This window comes from Mus caroli, chromosome 16 (genome assembly GCF_900094665.2).
Source record: "Mus caroli chromosome 16, CAROLI_EIJ_v1.1, whole genome shotgun sequence".
In the NCBI taxonomy this organism is placed as follows: domain Eukaryota; kingdom Metazoa; phylum Chordata; class Mammalia; order Rodentia; family Muridae; genus Mus; species Mus caroli.
This window is the reverse complement of record NC_034585.1, coordinates 74,046,606-74,068,543: the sequence shown is the minus strand read 5'-3', so window position 1 is coordinate 74,068,543 and position 21,938 is coordinate 74,046,606. Positions and strand designations below refer to the sequence as shown.

The window sequence follows — 21,938 nt, the reverse complement described above, 5'->3', positions numbered from 1 at the left end:
TCATCGAATAATGAAAATGTAGCATTAATGTTGGTAATTTTATCTCCTGTTCATATGTCGTTTATTCTACCTTAGGAGTGCAAACTCATCAATGCCAATATCATCTACCGGAGGTGGACCGTTTGTGAGAGTAAACCAAGCCCCTAATGGAAGTGTGATACTAACTCCTAGGTGGGTGCCAGGATGTTTTATTTTTATTTGGTACATAGGACTAGATTTAAAAAAATATTTGGAGCCAATAATGTGTCAGTGCCACCACACATTGACCACATACATTTGAAAATCGTTCAATTTCTTTTGCTTGTTGGTCGGTTGGTTGGTTGCTTGCTTGCTTTTTGTTTTGTTTTGTTTTGTTTTTTCGAGACAGGGTTTCTCTGTGTGGCCCTGGCTGTCCTGGAATTCACTCTGTAGACCAGGCTGGCCTAGAACTCAGAAATCCACCTGCCTCTGCCTCCCAAGTGCTGGGATTAAAGGTGTGCGCCACCACGCCCGGCTATTCAATTTCTTTTATTTGTGTAATGTCAAGAAACATGTTTTTTTTTTTTTCCTGATAGGATTGTTTGATCTTCATTTGTAGAGGACAGTCTAATTTACTGTTTTAAGCCATTACTGCTATGACATACCGAGAGGAAGATGATATACCATAATACTCTTCTTATTCTCATACTAAAAGCTCTAAATATCATGGAAATAAACTGTAAGTCTTAGAATAAATAGGATAAATACGCCTCAGACAACCATCAAAAGATGAGGGGTTACATGAGAATCAAGGGGTTATCTTTCTTAGCAAACAAATATGAATATAATTTAAAAATAATATAATTAGTCCTATATTATGTCTCTTTTTTTTTTGCTATTTTAAGCTAGATCGTCTCTTCTACCCTTTTTTGTGAAGTGTTAAAAATCAGCATCCTTCCTCTCTTCAAAATTCTGTCATAGTACATTATGTAATCTCTCCTATTTAGACATTAGTGGTGATTTTTGTCTGAGACTGAGGAAATTGGCCTCTGAATCTCATAATCCCACTACAGACAAACTCCGGATGAGAAATGACTGCAAAGAGACATCAGAATTATACTCTTAACAGTGAGCATCCTGTTACCAGTACACTTCCCTTAACAGACTTGACGTTCAAACAGCATCAGCTTATTCCACTGCTCGGGAAAGTCAGCGCGCCCCAAAGCTCAAGCAATAAAACAAATTTGCGAGCACTACGTTCAGTATCAGTGAGAGAACCTTGGGGTTTAGCACTGTCAGTGTTGACTGATAGGAATCCCAGTGGGTTTGAGCCAATCCACCTGGAAGTTTTCACACAGGTTTCCCAACTTCCTTTCTAATAAGGCGTTCTGAAAGCTCGTGGTTCTCCAGTATGCTGAGAATTCTACCTGTTCAGGTTTCCTAGATGTAAATATTAGTAAGAAAGAGAAAACAAAGTTTAAAGCCATTCAAATTAATTGAATGCCTCTTTCGGGGAAAGACCATATTATTTCCGTTTTTTTTTTTTCTCTTTTTTTCTTAATTGATTTATTCACTTTACATCCCTGATTGCAGCACCCTCCCTCCTCTCCTCCCAGGCTCATCTTCACAAGCCCCCCCCCCAACCCTTCCGAGATAGGAGGCCTCACATACACCCGGGTAACAACCTGCCCCAGCAGATCAAATTGTAGCAGAACTAAGTTCACCCCTTCCCACTGAAGCCCAACAAGGCAGTTCAGCTAGAGGAAGGGGATCCAGGGTCAGGCAATAGAGTCAGAGACAGTGCCTGCTTCAATTGTCGGGGGACCCACATGAAGGCCCAGCTGTGATATCTGCTACAAAGTCGTAGGAGTCAGGTGACAGTTTCAACTGATATTAGTGCCACTATTATACTTATATTCATGGTAGTTGAAAAAAGAAAGACTTTACATAGATGTACCCTTTATGTTCATTTACACCAAAAAAGCCAATTAGCTAAATGTCTTCAATCCTTTCTTTAATTGGCCATATTATCCTGAGCGGGCAAAATTGAGACATATTGATTTATTCAGTCCCTTAGTTAATTAATGTTATACAATTATGGCATTTAGTGTAAGATGGAAAAATACTTTGGGTGGCATCCTTGTTCTAAAAGCTGTAACAAAAATAAGGAAGAAGTTATCGGGGAGAATATGAAATGTCTTGTGAGATGGTAATGAACTATTAACTGCTTATGGGCTTGATTGAAAATATTTAAGCATTGTTTGTCCTTTCTAAGGCCAGTAACAATGTCCCAGGAGCCACTCTGAATATGGATTTTTATTAATGAGCACTGTAGAATTGAAAAGCGCATTTGTGAGACTTGAAAGTATCCTAGAATGCATCCTGTAACCTACTTTTCTTTCGAACACACGTGGGCATCAAAAGGGAAATTAATTGAGATTTTCGAGGCATTTTATAGAGAGGTATATAGAAATACTGATCGTTCACAAAGTACATTTTCTTATATTTCTATTGAAGTTGTCTTATATATTAAAAGAGAATATTGATAATAGAATGTCGTATGTTCTTTTAAATAAGCTTTACCATGCGTGTTCTAAAACTATGGAGTTGCTTTTAGTGAGCACATAGCTTTGCTTTGTGTTTTTTTTTTTTCTTTTATCCTTTTTCCAAAGTAAGAGTACTCAAGCAACATTCACACCTCATTTAAGTAAATACATAAGTATAAAGCATTTAATTCTATGTGTGGGCACACGTATACAAATATTTAATGTGTGGGATATCCTCAGAGGCAGAATAGTGGCAGTGTTATAATTCCTGGTGCAACATTGCCCTCTGCTGGTCACATTGTATAACACTTCGTATACAATTTTATTTTTTAATGTAAGTTTTCCTGGCTTTGGAAAAACCAAATTTCAAAATTATAGGCGATGTGATTTCATCAGTTTACGCGTAGTCGTTATTTTATAGTCGCTACGCACATGTCTGCCTCTTTTACAAACGGAAGCTCATTTACTTTCCAGAATGAATTTCACAGCCTCCTAGAAGGGCTTGTCACTGAACAGCCCTGAAGTTGATGAGACTGGAAGCTGGTCTTCATCAGCTCATCTTCTTCTTACAGTCTTAGTTTCTACTACATCTGTCATCAAATGGCCAACCATAGTCTAAAAGTATTAAAGGGTAAATCCATACATTAGCAGTTCATTAGCTTCAGTTATTACCAATCTCGGAAGCACTAAGCAATCTCACTGTGTACAGAGTGAACCATCTCTTGTTGTGGCAAGAACAAAGCATGCATTACCTTTCCGCTAATCCTTCAGAATTTAATTTAATTCCCAAGATTACTTGCATGGCCATGCTTTGCCCAAGAGTAGCACCAGAGTACAGAAAGACTCTGTTTCTTTAAGTAAAAGTTTTCTACCTAGTAAGGAGAGAAAGAAAAGTCATATGCTAATATTGCTAAAAAAAAATTACAGCCTGGCATTATCATGTGTCATCTATTCACCAAAAAAAAATGTAGAGAAGAAAAATAATCAATTTGCATTACTATCATCACCTAAGCCCAAAATTCAGGATTTGCAACCATGATGTGTCACAAGTACTTAGTTGAAAAAGACCATGTTGAACACAGGGTTTAGCACTGTAAGTGGTTTTAGATATAGACTAGAGTAACTGAGACATATTCCCTAGGAATGAGAAAGTAGTGAAATCCATGTTTGCTGTATTCAAAATAATTCGTGATAAAAAAATCCAAAGCAAACATTTCTCACAATCTTCATGAAATCACAAGACATTGTATTTATTCTATTACACCCATATTGATACTGGATAATTTTCCTAAAATAATTTGAAATTCCATGGGAAGAATACAAGCACAGCCCTATTTTGAACACCGTGGGGCATTTGCTTCTATGGATTTCCACTCTTCTGAATTTCATATTTGGTATATAGATTTAAATGTCTACTTAACTAATAAAAGGTTCTTTTCTCTTATAGTCCACAATGCTCCCAAGATTCCTTGATTCTACTGCAATGTAACCATAAATGTAAGTATTTGTCACCTTTTACGCCTTCAATTTAAAATTCTGACATAATTTTATGTCACTTGAAGCTATTTTGTTATCACTTCGATTTTCATGACCAAATAAATTATCTAAAAAATAAGGTATATCCTTTCTTCAATTCTTTTAATAGCATGTGGAGAAAAAAAGGTGACTCAGAAAGTCGGCCCAAAGATCGTTGGTGGAAGTGACGCCCAGGCGGGGGCCTGGCCCTGGGTTGTGGCTTTGTATCACAGAGACAGGTCTACAGACCGTCTGCTCTGCGGTGCATCTCTTGTCAGCAGTGACTGGCTGGTGTCTGCTGCACACTGTGTGTATAGGTAAGTTTGAACATGACTTCCAACTAAATGTCACTTAGTCATGACTCAAGAACCATTGACTTGGGACAGTGGCTCCGTGTTCTCTTTCTCCTGCTAATAAAGATATCGTATGTATATCTACCCAAGTAGCCACAGCACAGTACATGTTTTAAAGGCTATTAAGTAAATCTGACAAATTTAAGGAAACATGAGAAAAACTTTCAAGAGTTGGGGAAAGGGGGATGAGTCCTACTTAAAGAAAAAGCAATGGAGGAGCTAGAGAAAGTATCCAAGGAGCTAAAGGGAACTGCAACCCTATAGGTGGAACAACATTATGAACTAACCAGTACCCCGGAGCTCTTGACTCTAGCTGCATATGTATCAAAAGATGGCCTAGTCGGCCATCACCGGAAAGAGAGGCCCATTGGACATGCAAACTTCATATGCCCCAATACAGGGGAACCCCAGGGCCAAAAAATGGGAATGAGTGGGTAGGGAAGTGGGAGGGAGGGTGTGGGGGACTTTTGGGATAGCATTGGAAATATAATTGAGGAAAATACGGAATAAAAAAAAATATTTAAAAAAATTAAAAAAGAAAAAAAAGAAAAAGCCCTTGACATGATCTATGAGTTTTTATTGGGCCATAGCACAAACACAACAAAGATTGAGGTAAGTGTTACGCAATGTATTGGTTCGATGGCTTATCAGAGACTAAGTCAACTCTCAGCCCACATGCTCTGAGTTCCCCTACCCAACCAGGGGAGTGATCATGTACTGGCATGGACTACCCCCCCCATAAGGCATGTTTTATGACCCCCGACTGTCCAGGGGTCTCCTCTTTTGTTAGTTATAACTGTCTCCTAAGTGTTCGTTACCTCGCTGGTTACCTCTCAGGAGTGAAAAGTGCAGCATTATAATTATTCTAAGTTCTCTTTGTACTCCCAGCTACCAAAGGTATATATAATTTTTATTAGTCAAAGCTGGTTTACCACCTTGTCTACAAGATAGTCTGTGATCTCTTTCCTGAAAAAGGCGAAGGCTTCCTTAGAGATTGCGTTTCAGTGGCCTGCATTATAAACAAGATTTTTTTTTTTTAAAGGCACTCAGATATGCTTCCTCGGAAATTGGGATGGTGTTCTCAGGAAATTTAGCTAGCTGGCATGGTGACACTGACCTTAATTTTCAGATCCTGCCTGTTCTCAGGACCTCTTGGCTACCTCATATGAAACTGCCAGTTCTTTGCCTCTTATCCCTAATGTCTCTGCCCTCACTACTTGGCTCTAACATTTCCTTTTAACTCTAACACCCTTTCCTACTTGATTGAGCAATTTATAGTCACCACCGTGGGTCCTGGACTATTTTCTCTTAAAACCTACAGAAAATGATTTCCTATCTCAGCAAGGGGTCCTTTAGCAAACAAGTTCATCTCATCTGACACAAAAGAGCACCTCATTTTGTGTAGCCCCAAGCCTGACCAGGAAATGTGATTTCAGTTTATGACATAAACTTTCCAATAATTTTCCATAAAATTATGTATAGCTTCTTATTAAAATATATTAATCATTCATTATATCAGCTATTCTATCTCCCCATACAGAAAAATTTGACATTTTTCCCTATTCATAAGGTAAACATTTCAAAGTGTAGAATTCATGTTTATTGCATCATTTTTGTTATTATTCAGTCAATATTTGCTCTTAGCAAATCATCACTGTGATAATCACATTCACAAACAACCCTCAAGTTTTATAAACACACTGTGCTTTAAAAGTTTGTGTTAAGTACCTTGTAACAACTTAATTCACAGGTTTTCATCTATGTTACTACCACATAGAGCCAAAATTGAGAACTCATTTCCACATACAGCTTTGCTTTGCAACAAGGAAGAGCAAAACTCAAGCCTAGTTCTAGGATTTATTTCCCCTCTTTAAAAGTAATCGTTCTCAATGCAGTGTCATGGGGGAAAGGGGAGTAAGTGGGGAAGATGAGGAGGAAAGGAGAAGATAAATGTGAGGGGTCCAAGAAACAGTTCATCTACTTCAACACAAGGAATGTCCAGTCTTTAGTCACCTACTGATGATTCCCAATGACATCATAAAAGAAAGATTCCTCCTAAGAAGTACAGGAAGCTGATATAGAATTGATAACCTGCATCTAAGAGCCAAGTCATTGTCTCCCATAATTGTATCTAGGACAATTAGGATAAAACTTCCCATAGCAGCAAGAGACTCTGAGAAGGAACTGCGGGCTCAGACTTGGAGGAGGCAGATGTACTAATCAGGAGCCTGATATAGAATTAACAACCTGCATCTAAGAGCCAAGTTGACATTGGCTCCCATAATTTTATCTAGGACGATTAGGGTACGTCTCCTTATAACAGCAAGAGACCCTGAAAAGGAACGGTTGATCCAGACTTGGAGGAGCCAGATTTATATAATCAGGATAGAAAAACTAAGCTCTCCTTCCAATAAGGACAAGGAGAGTTTCTGGGTGTATGCAAACAAATTGTCAGACACTTTTGGGGAAGGGAGAGGGATACGCAGAAATGGTGACCATGATTGATTTCACCAAAATTTCTAACAAAACCAGACTCACAGAAGTCTTCGACAAATGGCAGACGACATCCAGTCTCTGTAGCTCTCTGATGTCATACATTGGTGGACTATCGAGGTAACTAAACAATAACATCACTTTTAGTAAAAGTGACACTTCCCTAGATCCTGCTGATCTCTGACAATGATAATTCTCAACACACCTTAAGAAATTATTCCACCAGGCATTTGTTTCTCATTTGTGCTATGTATCCTCACTCTTTTCCTAGACTCATTCTTTTGAGCAAGTGACAAGGGGTATAATCTCTGTCACATATCTATAGCATAATCTATCCGTACTATAAACAAAAGTTTAGCTAAATCTTTGGTCTTTTCTGTTGCACATTGGTAGGTATTAGCATATTGCTTAACTAGTCTCAGGTTCGGTGTGTTATTGTTTAACATCCTTCTAAAACAAATGATTTTCACATGTCACATAGGCCTAGAGCATTACTAATGACATCTTTCAATTATCTGTTCCATTGATGTGCTTTTTGTAGGTCAGTGATAGCAACATAATATCTATTTAAACCACAAATACCTGAATGGGTAGGAAGCCAGTTCCATTTATGAGCACATGTTCAATCACAAAATGTGTTCATCTACTCTCAGTTTGAGCACAAATAAGTAAAGATGGGATGTACTAGAATTATAAAAAAATCAGAACTGTCCTGAAATATTTGCATTTTACTATCATCAGTCATTTAATAGAAAATTATTTCTCTTACTAATTTTCTTGTATACTTCTTGATATCACTGGCAAAGCAAGAAAGTTTTACAAATTATTTTAGTGATTTATACTAAAAAATTTTAACAGAATAAAATGATACTACCAATTTTTATTTTATTCGCTAATTTTGTCAGTAAAAAATAATTTCTTCTTTTTCTAATAAAAATGTATTTACTTAGAAGCATTCAGAATGTCAACAAAACAGCCGCAATTTTATTTGCAATTACAGGGTAGTATTCAATTAACAGAACAACAATTATCTTCATATAAGCTGCATCAGAGACAACTGAAGATGAGAAAGAAAAATAAAACCAAAAGCAAAAAATAAAAAAATAAACTTTTGTCCCCATATATAATTAATTTGTGCTATGCACCAACAACTACGTGCTTTAAATTTCCATGCCAATTTACAACACCCCCCCCCCAATACCGTACCAGGCAAAGTTAGTGGCTGTTGAAAATACCACCAGGACAGGGCTATCTAAAGATACATTCGGCAATGTATCAACTATACAAGAAAAGACACTGTACAGTTTAAAAACAAATCTTACACAGCCTTACATTTCAATATTTTTCTTTAAAATTTTAGATTATAGACTTTTTCTTTAAAATTATAGATTATAGATTTAGCTTTATAGATTAAAAAAAAAGCCTGTTCCAGAACCAATATGTTCATCATCTTCTTCTGCATCTTCATCTTCACCTTCTTCATCTTCCTCAATCTCTTCATCACCATCCTCAACTTCCTCTTTCTTCTTTTTCTTGCTCTTTTCATCCTTGACCACCCCCTTTTTCGCTGCATCGGGTTTTCCTTTAGCTCTGTAGGCAGCAATATCCTTCTTGTACTTCTCCTTCATCTTGGCAGCCTTCTTCTCATAAGGCTGCTTGTTCCCCGCTGCAGTGTTGTTCCACATCTCTCCTAGTTTCTTTGCAACATCACCAATGGATAAGCCAACATGCTCATCTTGGATCTGGGGGCGGTTCTCAGAACAGAATAAGAAAGCCAAAGGAGCCCTCTTGGGTGCACTGGGGTCCTTGAACTCCTTTTTGGTCTCCCCTCTACAAACCCCTATCCCATCCCCTGACCCTGCTTGATCAAGATACTCATTGAATAAACACTGCACAAAATTGTTACATTTGTATGACCTTAACGGGCACTTTTACCCAGCATGTGGACTGGTCAGCCCCTCTTTCCCTTTTATCTGTTCAAAACTGTCTACTTAACACTTTCCTAACATATCCTTTAATTGCTTGTCTTTATAACAGACATTTTGCAGTTATTAGACTTCACTGTAGCTGTATTTCCCACACATTTCTGTATCAGATCAACCAAGGTGTCTCTATGCCGGGAACATCTACCACCTTGAATTCATGGATAAATCTTATTCTTCCTTAGTTTGGAGAAACACATGAGCTTTAGACTTAACTGGGGGCTAGGGGTTACTCAGTCCTTTCAAGTATTTCTTTGCTGTCTACTTTTTACATTTTCATACAGAAAAGTGATATTTGCTGAGAACTCATCCTGCCCTAATTTTGCAAATATCTGGGCTTGATACTGCTATAAGGACCAAGAAAACTCCTGTTTCAGTATTACTTACTGTAAATATTAAAGGATGAAAACATCTTAATAAATGTTTCAGAGAATGATATGTGCACTAAAGATGCATCTCACCAGCACAGACAGAATGATGGGAGCACTAGATCAGCAGGAGAGATATTCACTGATTTATTTGAAGGAACAGCTAAAGAAGAAATAGACAGATAATATGATTATATATCTGCCTAGGGACAAAGACACTCTGGTGTAACAGTATTGTAGGCCTACTTTAGGAACCTCAAGAATCCTTAGTATACTTGGCCTGGCTCTTAAATAACACTGGATATTGAAGTACCGTCTTTGAGAGGAGATAAATGAGAATAAATAGGGAGTAAAAGGAAATAAAATGTCATACTTATACACTATTTCTGAACTTATTCTTATTGAAAATAGACTCTTCTCTCATACAATGCAACACAACCACATCTTCCCTCCCTCTACTTCTCCTGCTCCCCCACCTACCCTCTCTCCTCCAGATCCACTTCCCCTCTGGTTTTTCTTCAGAAAAGAACAGGCCTCCAAAAGAGGACAGTCAAATGGGACAAGACAAATAGAATAGGACAAGGGAAAAGCCCTCATATCCGGTCTGGACAAGACAACTAAAGGGAGAATGAGCTCCAAGAGCAGGCAAAAGAATCAGAGATGCATCTCCTCCCACTGGTAGGAGTCTCACAGAACACCAAGCTAACAGCCCTAACATATACTCAAAGGCCCTAATGCAGACTCATGCAGGCCCCATACTTGCTAACTTAGTATCTGCGGGCCCATATGAACCCTGCTTAAATGGTTAGTATCTCCTGGTGCCTGCCATCCCTCTGACTTCTACACTCTTTCCTTTCCTTCTTCCATGGGGGATTCACTGAACTCCTGGAGGAGGGACTTGACCTTGAGGGAGACCTCCAATTTAGAGTTTCTTTCCGAATTATGTCTGGCTGTGGGTCTCTATTGATACTGGTCAATTGACATGTGGATCTAAACTCTAGAGAAGCAATACTTGAATTATAATAACATGCTGTTGATATTTGAACTCATAGCATCACTGGATAAGCTCATAGCTGGAGTAAAAGCATAGTTTAAAAACAGACCAATGCAGAATCTTGAAATATTACAATTCTTAGTGCTTGATATGAAAGAGAGATGGTGGGGATAAAGTAAGAGGAGTTGAGCAAAAGGAAATCATAATACATGGCATTCTGGAAGCTATAGAAAAGTGAGTGTACAAAGGCAATTCCTTGTGTTCCTATGAACAGTACACAGGCAGATAGTGATGGCTTTCGGCTCCTCCCAGTGTCTTGTACTTTGCTTTCCTGGACTTACATAATACTTAGACTTACTCACAGACAGAATAGAAACTGAGCACGTCTTTGTTGTCTACACATTTTTCACAACGCTACCACGTCTTTCATGCTTTATTTTTTCTCTTTTGCACATACTGTAGATTCATGTCCTTCTACCAAGTTATTATGCTTACTAGGATAATTTTGATAATTACTGCATGTTTTCAAAATTTGTTGAAACTTGGCTAACTTTGTCCAATTTAGTCTGATGTTTTTGTACTTTCTGAAACCATTCTTGATAATTCTTAAAGGACTTTTTACTCTAGTATCAATTTTAATTCCGGAAACATTTTAATTTTTACTCCATAAAATTATAATTGACTATATATACTTGCAGGGGTTTTCGTCTTATTTAGAAAAAGATAACTATAGAGGCTAAAACCCTTTCCTATGAGAAAGCAGGGTTTTAGATAAACTTGAAGAGGCTGTTCTTGTACCATTTCTTAGTGTAAAGTACAGAATCAATTCAGTTTACACTCAGAAAATCATACTTATTTTAATGTCTGTTTCGCTTTCATGTTGCTCTTCCGTGACTCTCTTGGTAATTTTACTTCCTAAAACATCAATACCTGAACCAACACCACTCCTTGAGAATACCACTATTTTATCCTCCTGGTGTAATAATAATTTCTTAGAAACTAATAATACAATAGTAGTTAACAGAGGCTAGGTGGAACAAACAGAAGAATAGTAGGACGAAAGGCTAGGACATAAAGTAGAAGTTAGTATTCTATTGTAGAGCAGTGTGGCTACAGATAACAGTGCTGTAGTATACATTTCAAAATGGGGAGTAAAAGCATTTTGAATAATTTCACCACAAGAAAATAAGGCTAGAGAAAATGTATATGCTGACCTTGACTTAAGCATTACAACATGCCTACACAACCCCTAAGTGTGTCCAGTAAAAAACATAAAGCTTACTTTGACAAAAGCATTCCATAGAGGGATCAGGGATGCTACAGAATGGAAATGCTGCAGAGTTCTAGCTTTTTTGTGTTAGGTATCTTCTGGAAAGTTGTTATGGAAGGAAAGTTTCTTGAAACTATTTTCTTATTACAATCTTCAGAAGAAATCTAGATCCAACCAGATGGACAGCAGTCCTGGGCCTGCATATGCAATCAAATCTGACTTCTCCTCAAGTAGTAAGACGGGTGGTCGATCAAATTGTCATAAACCCTCATTATGACAGACGCAGAAAGGTCAATGACATCGCTATGATGCACCTTGAGTTTAAAGTAAATTACACAGGTAAGAGAACTACACCTAGTCATCTCATCTGCTGACAGCAAGCCAAAATGAGACTTAAAATGTCATCCAGAACAGTACACGTGAAGTCATAAAAACTGGCAATTCTCTGCAGCCATCTTTATAACCTAAATGCAATTGATGTATAAAGGAAAATGTATGAAATCTCTCTCATCATAGTGCTTAAATCCAGCTTTAGGGAACTCTTACAGTTCTCTAACAGAGAAGCATCCGGAACTGTACCTGCTGCATCTGTTTACCCTGCAATAGAAACATAGGGGTCCATCTACCACAATGCACAAAACAAGACACAGGAGAAAAGAGAACAGGTCAATGTTACCCACAAGCAGATGTGGAAGCATTAGCACCCTCTGTCAAATTAATTCATTTTTGCAGAACCTTATAAAACAATTATCGTGATTATACTCGTGTTTAATATGTGAGAACCAAATTTATGAAGTGTGGTCTACATGTGGATTATGGGAAAGCAGACCATTACAGTCCTTAGTGGCACCACACTTTGGGAGTCACCTTCTTTTCTGTATTTTTCTCGTATCGGGCATCAGATGCTCACTGAAAAATCTAATTACTTGTAAATGGATGCTGAAAGAACCAACGTGATTCTCCAGCAAGATTCAAGTAGAACAACTGTTGGGGAGGCAGGTTTAATATGGCTATATGTGTCAAAAATATTTTAAAACACCATACAATATGTTTTTCTTAACTAACTTTGAGAGAACATTAAAAGGCACAGGCAGAGACAAGCAGGCAAAGACACTTTCTTGTAGGCTTGATGATCTGAGTTCACTCCTGAATCCCTCAAGATGACAGGATAGAACCAGCTTTATAGGGTTGTCCCTGCCCTCCACATGTAAATGAGTACAATTTTACATACATGTACACATACACCTATAAGTATATACATATCTATGCACGCATATATGTAAACATACACATATAAAGAAAATAAAAATTTAAAAGCACATTTCGAACATTTTACAAACTTAGAACTCTTCTCAAATGAGTACCATGAATTTTAAAAATCAAATACAAATGATGAATGCTGAAGTAAGGCATTGGGGACAGGAAAAAAATGAGTAATTATAGAATAAACTAGAATCCAAAGAGACCACCAATACAAGAAAATCAAACACAAGAAAGCACTGATCCTGAATGCCTTTGTCTTTTATGATCTGAAGGTGTTCCAGCATAATGAAATCAAATACAACTATTTTGGTTTGAATGTTTGGAAATGTTTGTTTGTTTTTTAATTTGTTAGAAACAAGAGTGGCATTATGTCTCTGTGAGTATGTTTGTTTGTTGTTGTTGTCCTTCTTTTGTTTATTTTGCTTTGCTTGAGTTTTCAGATTATATACAGCCTATTTGTTTACCAGAAGAGAATCAAACACTTATACCAGGAAGAATTTGTTCAATTGCTGGCTGGGGATATAATGAAATAAATGGTAAGTTATCACACTTGAAAATGAGAACATGTTTACTAGAAAAATATGGGCTACTGAAATTTACTGTGTATATTATAATTTTTAATACATCTCTTAGTCTATTATATTTGCAGAATCTGCAAAAACAATTGTCAGGATTATATTCATGTTTATGTGTGTTTAATAACACCAAATATTTTCAGATTCCTTTCAGGAATACATCTTGAACAGAGTTTTAAATGTTCAATAAGGCGAGGCAAGAAGGAAAGACACTTTTGTCCGGAGCAATCACCTGAGTCTACAGTTACAAAACATTATAGTCATGATAGCTAATTGCTTCAGATGTATTTAAAATAGAATCCACAAATATAAATGAGAAGCCTAGTCTCAGAATCAAAGCACTCACTTTGAAAATATCCTTTGGAGAAAATGTATGTAATGGCTCAGTTGTTTTCCAGCCTTTGGTCTTATGAGACATGTTGACATGAAACCTTAACACAATGTCATACATGGCCATGCATAAATGCATTGTTTCCATTCTGTTCCTTACTTCACTTTTAAAACGCAATGATACAGAAGAGTTGGGTCAAGCTGACCTAGAAACTGCGTGCATGTATGAATAAAGAATAAACACAAAATAATCTCTAAAAAATAAAAGAGCCAACTTGCTTGTTAAAGAAAGCATCAAGTTTAGGGGCCAGTGCTCACCAGCTTGCTAGCTCAATATAATTCTCTATGACAGTCACATTACCTAGCTGACAGTATCTCATGGCTGCTGTCCACAAAGTATATTCAAGGCAAAGACTATATATATTATTTTATTTCCTCTGCTTGAAAAATGTAGTGGCTTATTACCTCTGAAACTTAAATAGTAAAATGATTGCGAGATGGATGTTTTATTTTTCAAACTTCAAAGAAACAGTTTTTAGCCACAATATAGACAAATTCAAAACAAATTATCTGCTAACAAGATTTAAAGCTCTTTATTCCATGCAATTTTTTTTTTTTTGGAGCTGAGCAATCGTGGCTTACTTATTGTGCCGAAAATATATGTTTAATTGAATTAAAATGTCTCTAAAGGCCCTGTGGAGCCAGAAGAGGCAAACAACATCAGAAATCATTTATAATGAAATGGTCAGACCATGTTTCAATCCTTTTTACATGTTTTCATAAATTTTATTAATTTTTGCCTTATGAGTTATGCCTACTCAGTTTCATAGAATCCCATTTTTTGACCCTAGGAGTATATTTTATTAATTAATTAATTATTGATGGTATTTGGGAGCATATTCTTCATTAGGAAGAGATGAGGAGAAAACTGTTTAATTTGGGCTACCAGTACTTTAAAATAATCAATTTTGGCCATATATTTTATAATATTATTTTATATTTATATCTGTGTATCTTTTCAATCATCCACATAGACACTATAATATAAAGAAATAAATACGTGCTGCAGAGATGGGTCAGCAAGCAGTTGAGTGTACACTGTTCTTTTAGAGGACCTGAGTTCACACCAATGTAGTTAGTTCATAACTAACTGCTTTTAACTCTAGTTTAAAGGTTTCAGACACCCTCTTCTGGCATCCTGTACTCCTTTGCACCTCGGCACACACATACATATAACGTAAAAGTAATAAAAACAAAAAAAATGTCGTAAAAGAAAGAAATATTAAATATACAGACATTGTTCATAGTTTCCTTTACAAAAGAGCTCTGTTACTTATTCAAACAAAATTTATATTCAGGGGCAAGTACAAAGAGAGGTTTCTGTTTTTATTGTATTTTTTCCTTCTGACCACACATCCTTGTTGTTCACAGGACAAATGACAGAGAGGTACTGAACCTTCCTCTTGGTTACAGTCTCCTGTGTTTGCTTTCTTAACTTGAAATCTGCCAGATTTTTGGAGCCAGTGATGGGCTGTGTGTTGCTTACTTAGCTGGTATCATGGAGTCAAGAGATATTTGTACATTCCCTTCCCATCTCTGTTTACATCACAGTGCCTATACTTTTAAATCATTCACTGTAGACCTGATTGAGATAAGAAGAAAAGAGGGCATATTTGAGACATTTTCCCCGAGATAACATATATATAACATTTACAAACAAATACTGAGAGGTGTGTGTGTGTGTGTGTGTGTGTGTGTGTGTGTGTTGAATTGCACTTAAATCACACACATAGCCAGACACACACCTTGTTTGGTTTTTTAATATAGTAATGTTCTTAACATATAAGTGAAACTCATCACAAAACGGGATTATATATATTTTTACAATACTGCCTGACAGATATAATAAGTTACATTTAAGTTTCTATCCCTTTTGTGATATCAAAGAGAATTGCTAATCATGAATAAATGCTTATGTTCCTTTTCTGGAGGTACTAACACCTGCTTGCTTCACAAGCTTCTTGGGAATAGTAGTTTAGTAAGGAGAGATTCATCCTTGCAGTGAGTGATTCGTGATAAAACAAATGCAAACACACAATGCTATAATATGCTTCCTTTCTCTTCACCTGCCTGGGATGGCAAGCATATTGCCCCCAGAGTAGAGCACAGTTCATCGGGCTTTGTCCCCTGTTCAGCGTGCACCTGCTATCACACACACAGAACCACAAAGGGGCTGAATGCCTTTACACAGGAGGGAGCACCTCCTCAGGTGCTGGATGAAAAGCTCTTCTGGATATCCAAGTTGGTGCTGATTTCCATGAATGAACTCTTTGTGCTGGCAGACTTCGTTTCTACCAGCAACACTGTAACTCTTTAAAAAATACTGAGAATGCCTAAAGACCACCCTAGTCCAATCCACAATTCTTACTACCCCTTACGAAAGGAAGAAAGAAATGCTCTCCATTTGCCAAAGTGCACAGATGGGTTTATTATGTACTTTAAAGTGCAAGGTTGGTAGTTAGTTCCATTATACATCCACATAGTACTTGATAATGAGAGCAAAATGCTGGGATAAATCAGACGGATGGCGTTTCATTCAAGGATGCCTGATAATCATTACTGACTGGCTGTCTGCATTTCCCATTTCAAGCAGGTTCTACTGTTGATGTGTTGAAAGAAGCTGATGTTCCTCTTATATCCAATGAAAAGTGCCAGCAACAGCTGCCAGAATACAACATCACTGGAAGTATGATATGTGCAGGATATGAAGAAGGAGGAATAGATTCTTGTCAGGTAAATATAGGCCAGTAGTCATCTTATACATTGAGATCGCATTGTCTTTGTTTAGACATAATTTGGGAATCACGAAATCACTAAGGATCCTCAATTCCCCTTTCATGTTGAGAGTGGGTGACTTTAGGCAAGCCACTTGTCACTTAGGGAGATGGTTAAGAAGGATAACACATGTAAAGCGATTAGCCAACATTAAAAACAAACCCATTAGGGTATTTTATTAGGAGACTTACTAAATACACTATCTGGCATATCTTAAGTATTTGAAAGTTAATGAAATATTAATGTATCCACATCTACTGCATTAAATTAAAGTAAAACTTATTACAGAACAAATGAATAATTTACAGATGTGAAAGTAGTCATTTATACCGTGAGAAAATGGTTATACTACATTAAAGTGTAGCAACTTGTTTTATATTATATATATATATTTATATATATATATTATAATTTGACAATACTTTTTAACAGGCAAGAATATAAATTTGTAGACATACTCCCTAATTAAATCAATGTCTTAAGTCATGTTAAAATTTCAGATTGCTTTTACATTTATTCTGCTTTGATGAACACTCTAATTCTATACAAGTCAAGTGGCTTTATACTTGTTCAAAATTTATCTCTAGAGCTCTATAATTTCCTTATAAAATAAATAAATGTGCTAAGGATAAGATACGTTCTCACTTAACATGTGATTTATAGAATTATTTGTAAGAGGGAAATCAGCTATGCAGCTTCAATTACAGTTAATGGGGTTTGCATAGCAGACACCTCACAAATGAGGTGGAAAAGATGATGGCTAAAACTATTGATCTTAGGGTTACATTACGTGAGTAACTCATTCCAGACCTGTGAAATCTTGTTTGGCTCTGCTTTCAACAGGATCTAAGCATATTATTCATTAGCAAGAAAAAAAATTCTAATGCATAGAAATATTTCATGCAGCAGAATGATGTTAGAGTTGGGTAGCCATCACTAGATTATAACACAGTTTCCTTGGATCAACTTTACTATTAACATTATTTAAAATGTTTAATAGATCATTGTTTGAATATGTTCATTGATTTTTTTTTTTTTAGCCTTTAAAATCTATTCAATCAGGCACGCCAAATTCCTTTGCATATTTGAGGTAGTCTTCTGAGTTTAGAGTCAATAAGAAAGAGTATAAAATAATTCCTCATTGATAAGAAAAGTAAATGGTATCTCATTATTCACTCGGAAACTGCATTCTTTATCAGCACCATCAAAAACATAGCCTACAGTCCATCAAATGGATCTCTTTCTATGGAACTTATTTAAACTGCAAATTTTACAATCCAGCGTGCAACAACTAATCAGAGTATTAAATTGAGGCCCAATGATGAATGCTTTTTTGTGTCCTATAGGTGAAAAAAAAAAATATATATATATATGTAAAGTTTGAAAACCATTATTCTAGAAAAAAATAGCTAATACTCCCTCACATTCAAATAAGTTAGTGATAAATTAAAGTCCTTAATCCTAACATCAATATCTTATATTTACCTAATAAAATGTCAATTATTTTTATAAAATAGGGAGAACCAGGTGACTCCTTTTAAAAACCTCTGACTAAACTTTGGTTTAGTTTTAATGACTTCGAAATGCTATGTAACATATGGTGGACATGACTTCCCCATAAATATTTCAAATATACATACACAGATCAAGGCCTCCGCATAAAAAAAAAATGGAGATCACAGCCATTCCTTCAGACAGTTTTGGTACAGGTGTTTCACCTTGAATACAGGTGACCTGTGGTTTCTGATGCCACTTGAAATCCTCTGCACCCAATTGTGGAGCTGAAGAGCTGGGACAAGTCACCTTTTCTCCTTGAATAGGGCACCAAAGATGATGAAACTATCAGACAAGGGATCTCTCAAGATAGTTCCTAGCATCTGATTTAATTTTAAATTCTCTATCGAGGCAATCATTTTGGTCAAAGTGTATAAGGTTGCAAACTATTTTGTTATATAAAAACAAATAACTTTCTGGGAGCCTGGGGGATCTCTATGAGTTCAATGCTAGCCAAGTGTAGCCAGTCCCAGATCAGAAATGCTACATATTGAGACCTTCCCTCAAAAATAAATAAATAAATAAATAGCCAGAATTCAGTGCATAGTTAATATGAGAGAAATTTTCATAATTAAATAATACTACTACGTGTCCATATCATTTCTATTTGCATTAGAAAGGAAACATTGCACACAAATAAGATCTATATGATTAACTGTACTAAGACCCACTATCATGTGCATTATGAGCAAAAGACATCCTCCTATAAATGAAATCTCAAGTGAAAGCACATGTTCTGGTTGCCAGAAGACATGAGATTTGCTTATTTCTGTTGAGATATTAAATTTTTCAAATCTAAAAATCATGGTGTTCAATACTGTGGTTCTGAATTTGGCTTCCTCATTCAGAGTGAACACTGGAAAGGAAAGAAGGAAGTGAAAATTCGGAAAGGGTGGGTCAGCAGTGCTGGGAAGAGAAGGAATTCTCCAAAAATTTTAATGTTATAACTCTCTTAGAAGATATTCAGTGAAACAGCTTGTGTCCATACACTTTATTCAGGGTGAACTAGGGCTATATACATAAACCCTGGAGAGTGGGAAGAGGTTTCAGAGTGAATATAAATCACTGAGGCAGAGATTAGCATACTGGGAATGCCCCATTTGCATGGAGAGGCATTCCTGGAATTTAAGGTGCCTGTTGAGTGGGTTCTAATACAGAGAGAGAAAGTTACGCCTGTAATTTTTGCCAAGGACTATGTGACATTCCTCAGGTAGAAGATGTGGGTAGTAGGCCCTCCAAATCAGTCAGAGAAAGGAAAGCCCTGCTAAGAAGAGGAAGTCCTCTATTTTGCACCAAGCTCAGAAAAACTGTAGGGACATGATAGACTACAACCTTAGACGCAGTAGCGTGGTTGAACAGAATATTTTGCCTTTTCTTCGAAGGCTTTTTCTGATCTTTCACATATTAATTAATTAAGTGATTTGTTTAGGTTGACATGATTTTTTTTATGGTACCGTCTTAGGGATTATGCTGAAATACAATAATGAAAGTGAGAAAATAATTGCTAAGAAGTGTACCATCAGAATTAACTTCCTGTTGTTACCATTTGCGCCATCTCATGGGAAAGTATTCTCATGACTGGAATGACAGTAAGAAGACGGAAGCATGACTGTCAATCAATCATATTTCTGTACATTAGTTTTGGATTGGTGAGCTTAGCATGTTGTACTTACTGATGCCGACTGGCCATTTACCCACATTTTTCTTTTATGGTTCTCACTTCAGGGTGATTCCGGAGGGCCATTAATGTGCCAAGAAAACAACAGATGGTTTCTTGTTGGTGTGACATCATTTGGAGTCCAGTGTGCACTGCCTAATCACCCTGGGGTATATGTCCGGGTCTCACAGTTTATAGAATGGATCCATAGCTTTCTACATTAGGCATTTTCCTGACCCAAACATAAGTGATGGACAATTTTTTTTCCTCATTTTTACTCAAACTAGTATGGCAACTGAGAGTTTCATGAGAAGAAAAAAAATTTATATTTTTAGCTAAATCATTTAAATGCTGGAATGGGGTTGGGAGACAAAGCAATAAATTAAAATTAATCTTTGCAACATAAAGTAGCCATAAAATGCGTTTCTGTTTCACAGAAAACAATTACTCTTCTATAGACATTATTTGTCTTGAATCAATTGTTATCATTTTCTGTTGTGTGAAGGGATATTATTTTATGACATTTTCCACACATGTAAGTAAAAATGGGTGCATAAGTGAAATGAAGTAGTTTTTCTGGAGTGTATCATTTCTTTTGAAATAAGCTGTTGTAACTCATCTCATTTCAATTTATTGTTACTAGCAGAGTCGCTGTTGCTTTCTTCTCCATTCAATGCATTTCTATTTAAATATAATATTTCCCTGTTCATAAAAGTACATTTATTATGAGCCCATGTCCCAGACACATTTACATCATAACTGTGCCTTTCTTCTAGGTAAATAAAACATGCAAAGGTCTCTCTCCTGACCTAGCATCAACATAAAAGTAAACTACTTTACACCCTCAAATAATCTTTACATTGACTTCAAGCCATCTTTTTTTAACCTAAAAATAAAAGTTTAAAATTGTACAGTTTATAGACTATCCTGAACATGTGAAAAATTTGTTCAGACACAGCTGAATTCCTCACTAAAGGCAAAAATGTGTAATAAATTAATTTGCTCCACTCCTTTAATCTCTTGGATTATTTCCAGAGAAAATGCAAATGTCAGGTCAGTTTATCACACACAATCTGCTGAAATCCATGCTAACTTGACACAAGTGCTCACACACACACACACACACACACACTAACCCTGACACAGACGTATTTCATCAACATAAATACATTCATTGTTTTCATTTTTCTTTCATGAATTAATCCAATGCAAGAATGAGTAGGGTTCAAATGAGTTGTATTAAAAAAAAAAAAAGCAACTGATATGATTTGCTTTAGGGAAGGAAGAAAGCTTGAGCTATAGTTTAGATGGGATAATTACAATTCGATGTGTTTAAGAGACACTAGAGACAACTCTGCAGGTGACAGTGACCCTGAAAATGGAGGACAGAGGTTTGAGACAATCATGTTGTAACTGAAGACAGTCAGAGCATGGGAAACATTTCAATAAAAGAAGATTCGCCCAGATGATAGGGGACTGCATGTTCCCACAAGCACTGGCACTAATAATCAAAGGTCCCTGGACACTCTTCTTAGGGAAACCTTGCCAATAACCTCAACCTAGAAAGGGGAAATAAGAAGAAGAAGCGAATGTGTGGTTTGTTTTGAATACTTGAATAGATCATTTCCCAACATATATTAACACTATGTTCTGAAAATACAGAGCAGTTACATCATGTACCCATTTTGCAAGGGCCAGATAAAGCTTTAGAAACCCCTTTCAAAGATGGTATCATCACCATCTTTTAAGAGGACAGAGAATTGTTTCCCAACCCTTGTCACAGATGGAGTTTGCCATTAACACTGGATGCTTTCCTGACCTTGATAATAAATGAAACACCCGCCTTCCCCTTTCAGTTTGTGCCTCCATCCTTCAGCTGTTAGAGTTCTGGGTAGCTAAATGGAGAAACGAGTAGAGTTGGCATACAGGCAAAACAGATCCAAACAGCTGGCCTCCCATTTGACCCACAAGGATGGGGCTAAGTGGGGGCAGCTGAGCTTAGAATGCAACTAGTTGCCCATTCAGTCTCAAGGCAGCAGGAAAAGATCTGAGAGCCCGTTTTTGCCTCTTGTTTGGAAAACCAAGTCTACTTAAGGAAACCGTTTTACTGTCTAACTGAACAAGACTGACAGAGAAAGAAGAAACCTCCCTGTTCATTCAGATCCGCCGCTGTCTGGGCTCTTCACATGCAATGTTTGATTTCATCTTCAGGTAATGATGAAACACATCTGGGCTTTTTCCCCTT

The 21,938-nt window shown here is 36.7% G+C and overlaps 1 protein-coding gene across 2 annotated transcripts in view; it reads left to right on the top strand.

Annotated features, from left to right (window-relative positions):
• Tmprss15 (transmembrane serine protease 15) overlaps nucleotides 1-20,702 on the top strand; it is a 116,553-nt gene extending 95,851 nt beyond the window's left edge. For both annotated transcript variants that reach the window (XM_021185182.1, XM_021185181.1), the window contains 7 exons: nucleotides 76-171; nucleotides 3,952-4,001; nucleotides 4,150-4,336; nucleotides 11,637-11,818; nucleotides 13,183-13,278; nucleotides 16,298-16,440; nucleotides 19,762-20,702. In XM_021185182.1, coding sequence (XP_021040841.1) covers nucleotides 76-171; nucleotides 3,952-4,001; nucleotides 4,150-4,336; nucleotides 11,637-11,818; nucleotides 13,183-13,278; nucleotides 16,298-16,440; nucleotides 19,762-19,917 — 910 coding nt within the window. In that variant the 3' untranslated portion in view covers nucleotides 19,918-20,702. The remainder of the gene's footprint in view (nucleotides 1-75; nucleotides 172-3,951; nucleotides 4,002-4,149; nucleotides 4,337-11,636; nucleotides 11,819-13,182; nucleotides 13,279-16,297; nucleotides 16,441-19,761) is intronic.
• Nucleotides 20,703-21,938: the final 1,236 nt, after the last annotated feature.